Below are 6,441 nucleotides of genomic sequence, written 5' to 3'. Positions count from 1 at the left end.
AGAAGGGAGGGGGGGGGGGGGGGGGGGGGTGCTTTTTGCTTTTTAGTAAGATTAGCAGAACCTCAGTGTGGGAAGGAAGGGAAAGCTAGGAGTTTCCAAAGCTCCCATCTGCCTCCTGGTGTCGCTCAACTTCAGTGTCTTCCCCATGAACAATATAATGCTGTAAGAGCAAGATGGGATGCTAGTAGCCAAGGTAGGTATGAGGTATAGACAGGAAGGGTGGGAAAACAAAGTAAGATGCTGCTCTTATTCTACCTTCCTTACAAAGTACAATTACCTCATGGTTGCTGTCCAAACCTGTAATATTTTATGGTGGTATGTAGCCATGTACTGTGCTAGAGTGTGCAAGATGAAGACAGATTTGGGAAAATAATTCCTCCTGTTTTTGTTTTCAATAGAAATGGCAGGATATCATCAAGGAAGTCAAGTTTCTACGACAGCTGAAGCACCCTAACACCATCGAGTACAAGGGCTGTTACTTGAAAGAGCACACTGCCTGGGTGAGTCAGAGCCACGTGTCATTTAGAACTGTTCCTGGGCTGGAAGTTAGCCCCAAAGTGACTGAATAATGAATTAAATATATTGGCATTGCTTGGAGCACTAAATATTCCATATTCTTCATTGTCCTTTTCATCCCAAAAGATCCCTGAGTGATTTACAAATGGGTGAACGTTTTGGACAAGGACATTGGACCAGTGAAAATATAGGCTGCTTGGCTGTGCAGATTGAACAGGGGAGTTGTTTTTTAAATTAGTGATCCTCCATGCAGTCAGCTCCCTAGTGCCTAGCTGAGCTGCTTCAAAATAATGACTGAAGTTAACGTTGCTGAGATTTGACTATGTGATTTGCAAGACAGTAGACAATTGAAACCTTATCCCAGAAGTTCCCTAGTTCATAAGTTTTAACCATAGGGAAGTACTTGTCTGAATATTTTACTGGCCTCCTACCGTATTTCTTGCAACCTCACAGGATTCCTTGCCTCTTTGTATGTTTCACCCGTGACCCAGACATCTTTTGTTACTGATTCTCTAGCATCTCTGTTGAAAACCATTGCAGTCAGTGATTGTTTTCTATTGACTTTGGTAGGCTTTGAACTCAGCCACATAATTTGTTGGTGTCTATGCCTAAAAGCATTTACATTGTTAGTTTCTCAAACTATTATTGTATATTAAAAGCAACAATATCTAAGTAAATGACAATTTATAATAATAGGATCTACCTTGCCCCAGAAGAAAAAAACAAGAGACGCTCCAGGCAATTATAGATCAATAATTCTTAAGCTATTCCTGTTGTGTTTAGTTAGAACTATAGCTGAAAATAATATAAAATGTGGTGTGATAAGGTCTCACTAATATAGTTTCTGCAAAGGAAAATTGTTCCTAATTCATCTGTTAGATTTTATTATACACATCAGTAAAGTAGCCAGTTGACTTAATTTATTTGGATTTTCAAAACACTTTGTCAGACTCTGTCTGAAGAAGCTATAAAGAAGCTGCGAAGTCCTGGAGATAAAATCATCGTGCTGTCCTGGATCAAAACACGGCTAAGGAAAGGCCAAGTATAGGGATAAGTGATCAGTTTTCATCAGGATGGAAATGCAACAGGATACTTCCAGTTCCAAGACATGGCTGATGGCAAATTAATGACCTGGAAACAGGGTGTTGGCTTCAGTTCATGAAGAAGCATTTTATTCTCTGATACAATTTGAAAATCTTGTTTTACCACAGGCAGATTGTTTGCCATCATAACATACACGATTTCCAGTTCTTTAGAAGACTGATCATGCAATTAGGTTATTTATGAATATAAAACATCTGCAAGAGTTTACCACATAAATGAACCAAAACAACTGCTGAGGATGACACGTTCATGCTTTGTAATTAGGTGAGGAGAACAGATGCTGCCTCAAATGAGCTGTCTTTTAGTCCTATTGGGCTGGCTAAGAAACCTGGAGTCCGTTTTTTCTAAGTTTATGGATGGTAGGATACATGTCTATGTAGTGTGCATTCACAGACGAGCCATTATAAAATCCTGCTGGCTGCATTGTTCATGCCCATATGCAAGCTTTTGTCAAATAAGAAGATGGCACTTTTTGCCCAACTTTATAATCTTATTGAGAATGCCTAAGATGGGTAGGGCAAGATACTGAGGACAGAGTACTAATGCCTTAAGTGACAAATTAAAGCTCTAAGAGATATAGAATAGAGTAAGCAATGATAAATCTAAATTTAATCATAGGATGTATACAACTTAAAAAAAGATGTCCTCAGGATAGGTGACCATTTTGTCAGTAACCAGTCATTTCTGAGTGCTCAATCAAATGATATAAGTGGAAACAAGAGGCAATGCACACTATCTGTAATCAACAATGGAAAATAGCTTGTAAATGAACTATGACCCAAAAGGCATTGCTTTGGCTTATGAAGTACTGCATATGCAGAGCGATTAGAACACCAGAATGCAAGTTGACGCCTGGGTTCTCTTCCTGACTCAGCCTTTGGCTATTTGTGTTATTGGGCAGATTTCATAACCCATGTTCTGTAGTTTAACTGTCTGCAGAATTATTAGGCTTACTTGTATCACAGCAGGCTATGGGTTAATTCGCCCATGTAAACTGCTTTGAGATCCTCAAATAAAGGTCAATATTCTAATTTTACTATGATTCTCTGATATACATGTAAGCGCTGTTCATTCAGATGGAAGCTATTGTGACCTTGTGTGAGCTTCTGAGTTCAGCCACCATTGAAATGTGTCATCCTTTGGGGAGTAATACTGCAGTTCATTGGCATTCAGCAAAGGTACACAGCAGCGTTTGGGGGTTTTTTATGTCTGGAAATATCTTCTAGTCAACTGAAACTGCTGGGACAACTTTATTTGTCATACTATAATTACCAACTTGATATTTGGCAAGGATACAAATGTTAACGCTCTTGTTTGGTTGGGGCAGGGGAGGTTGATCTTTATTATCATAAGTTGTGCATGCCTTGGTCTGACATCTTTTCCAGTAGTCTGCATCAACAAGAGCATAGCATCCTTTAACATCATGCTAGGGTAGTGGTTCAATACTATTGCTGAGAAAAACAAGAATGCAACCTCTTATACAAATGGGTTTCCCCACAAATTCCCCATCCAAGTACAGACTTAGTTTGAATTGAGTTTACAGATTCCTAATTAAACCTTTAATCAAATCACGCATGGCTGAATGTTATCAACATTGACTGTATGAAGGATAAAAAATGTGAAGAAAAGAATTGTGCCTTGGCCACACCAGAGGTGCTGATTGGTTGTCTCTAGACATCTCAATTGAGTTGTTTGAAACAGAGGAATTGGAGGAAATGCTAAATAAACAAGCAAAAACTAAAAATATCTACTTTTCAGAGGCTTCTGCCAAGTGCCCTGTTTGGGGCATTCAACAGTATGTCATCCAAGAGTGCTTTAAGCCGCCTTTGATTTTGTTTTAAAAAAATATTATTGATAATATAAACAGGACACACTTGAAACATGTTCCAGTTGTAACATTCACATTAGGGTTACAGTTTTCATGTTTAAAGAAATTCTGCTAACTACAATCTTAACTCTTGAAGTCATAAGCTGTGGGAGAGGGGAGAAAAATGAATGTTTTCATTTTGTTAGGGAAATATGTAAATTGCTAGCTGGCTCCCTGCCATATTTGTATTTAAAGTGCTTTGGGTGGTTAAATGCATTGGGCTATGAAATATCATTTAAGATGCTGGCCTGGGGCAAAACCACAGCAGTAGGCATTTTACAATAAATTCTTCAATTACAGTAATAACTTTTTATTAATAACATGCATTTGTTTCTATTCTTAGAATGAGCGAAAACACAAAATCCCAGTGTAATACACAAATGGATCCTAGTCCAGAGAAAAAGCATTACCATTCATGTGGTTAGAATTGCATTTTATATGGAGCTATTCTCACCACATTAGTTTAAGAAGAGTGCCCTTCATTTCATGTCATGAGGCAAGTCAGAACAGAATTCTACGATCTGCAGAAGCCGTAGGAAGCTGTCTCATGTTTTTTTTTTTCCTTCTCTCGCATATACCTGCCCAGCGTAACTCTTATACTGAATAGAGTTCCCTTGATAGCCTGCCACTAGTGATCCATAGCACTGGGCAACATAACAACCAGAATGGTTGCTTAGAAGCATTACTGTATTGCCCAGATCCTGCAAGCACATGGGTCAGTTATTTGACTTGATGGAAAATAGCCACCACAAGACAAAGCTGACCTTTTATTTGGCACAGAAGAAGTCTCTGTTTACTGGCCCAGCTACTTAACAAAGTAGAATGGAGGTGAAACTGCAGTTGCCTCAGCCTCATCTCAGGCTTGCATACAGGATCTGGCACAAGAGAAGACTTTCTGGCTGAGAGAGGCTGAGTGCATTGCTGCCCTGAGGGTCTTTTTCCATTGGGTGCAAATGGGAACTGATCTAGGAGCCTGATACTAGTTTAAGGGGGGTGTTTGTATGTTTTCCTGAGCTAGGATGGAGCAGGAAGTTCTGGCCCCAGAAAAATTTAACAGCTGACACTGAACACTCACTTGCAAAGGAAGCCCTGTAGAAATATTTAAAGGTTTCAGAAGTATCCCTCCACTTTGTTTCATCTTGGAAACTAGGTTATCAACCAAAATTAGGAAATGCCATTCTTATAGGTCATTCTTTACTAGTAGGATTTCATATTCTATGATGCGCTGAGTTTGCATAAAATGCTCTTGTTAACCCAACAGCTCCTGATAAACTCTCAGTATGGTTGACTTAGAATACATGCCCTACATTTAACATTAGTTACCTTACTACCTTACTAATCCTTAATATTTGTGCTTATTTCCCTCTGTTGCAGTTGGTTATGGAATATTGTTTAGGATCAGCTTCTGATTTGCTAGAAGGTAAGTTATGCCATCTTAATTTTTACTATAAATTTGTCCACAGTCATGTTTTTGGCCACATTCAAAGTTGTTTTTAGGCTGGGACTGGTGCTTAGGGGGGAGTGTTTCATAGATTGCCAGGGTTGTGAGTTAGCTGTTGTAAACCCTGTTAGCACTTGGCAGGGCAATGACATCCTGTATGGTACTTCCTTGTTTGTGTACCTCTCCAGGAACATCTGAAGTTTGTAATGCCTAGGGACTGTGTTGAGAATTAGTCAGAAGCCCAAAGACTGTAAAATGAAGATATAAATGTATACAGTCACCTTTTTGGATGTGTGTCTTCCTCGAGAGAGAAATAAATGGCTTGTTGCCAGGGAGCAGCAGTGAAAGTCTGGTGTTGATTAGCTTTGTCCTCGCCCAGTAGTTGGTAAGAATAATCCAGGTAGTTTTGTAGGCTAATGAGACCTCAGAACTGAAGATGAAGCCCCAAACATTCACAGCACCTACTGAGAGCAGGAAATCCAAACCCTAGCTTGCCAGAAGTACTGTATTCCTTTCCTTTGTGTCTAAGATATGGTCAGGCACAGGCATGTGCTGGTCGTACCCAGGGATCTGTGAAATGTGCTTGAAGCATCTCACCTCTTCATGATATTCATTCTGCATGCTTCCTACCTCTTTGTCTTGGTGTACTGATAGGTCTTGTCCTTGTTGTTACCAGTAAAATCTGCTGTATTCCACAAGCAGAGATGGTTCCTCCTGCTCAGTAATGTGTAAATCTTGGGTGAAGGAAGACATTGTGTTTATCCATCTGGGGGTTTTTTTATTTTTTGTTTTTGACCCTTTAGTTCACAAGAAACCACTTCAGGAAGTGGAGATTGCTGCCATTACCCACGGTGCCTTGCAGGGGCTGGCCTACCTGCATTCTCACTGTAAGATTCATAGGTAAGAGAAATGCTATCACATTTTCATTTACCTCCCTTTAGGTTGAACCTCTGACAATTGCTTTACTATTCACAAGTAGCCTTGATAGGAAGATAATATTTAATTAGAACTTCCTAACAGACCTGTTAGCATTCCTGATGCCAGAGCATGTTTGTAATTAAGTGTCTGCTTTTAATTGAGCCTGCTTTTTGTGCTAGAGTCATTTAATTGAAGCCACATGAAAGTGCTGAGTTTTTCACCATGGCAGGGCTGGTACTGTACTCTGGATGTCATCAAATACATTTGCCATGGAAAGCTGGTTCGATCTTAAGAGAGAACTGTTGCGTGAACACAGAAGTGGTGGGAAATTAGTGATGGCAAAGGATGTGCCAGAAATATACTTCATAGTGTACAGATGTGTAAAGAGAATTGTTAGCTAAATTAATTTTATAAGTGATAGTATTAACCATTACACTATGCTTGCTGAGATGAGCGGGTAAAATTTCATGCTTCAGGAAACCAGCTCATCAGTGTATAGGTTAGGGAGACACCACAGCTTCTCCTAGGTCCTTACCAGCATCTCATAGTGGAACAAGATGCATTACACTGAGTGACATAAGATGCCATCTTCCTG

General features: G+C 39.6%; 1 protein-coding gene across 4 annotated transcripts in view; it reads left to right on the top strand.

Annotated features, from left to right (window-relative positions):
• The window catches only part of TAOK3 (TAO kinase 3), a 150,767-nt gene that overhangs the window by 76,804 nt on the left and 67,522 nt on the right, over positions 1 to 6,441 (top strand). For all 4 annotated transcript variants that reach the window (XM_006027368.3, XM_025208559.1, XM_025208560.1 and 1 more), the window contains exons 5-7: positions 399 to 500; positions 4,862 to 4,907; positions 5,732 to 5,828. In XM_006027368.3, the coding sequence (XP_006027430.1) occupies positions 399 to 500; positions 4,862 to 4,907; positions 5,732 to 5,828 (245 nt within the window). The remainder of the gene's footprint in view (positions 1 to 398; positions 501 to 4,861; positions 4,908 to 5,731; positions 5,829 to 6,441) is intronic.

This window comes from Alligator sinensis, unplaced genomic scaffold (genome assembly GCF_000455745.1).
Source record: "Alligator sinensis unplaced genomic scaffold, ASM45574v1 scaffold692_1, whole genome shotgun sequence".
Lineage (NCBI taxonomy): Eukaryota > Metazoa > Chordata > Crocodylia > Alligatoridae > Alligator > Alligator sinensis.
The sequence above is the reverse complement of the archived record's forward strand: the minus strand, read 5'-3'. Positions and strand labels throughout refer to the sequence as shown.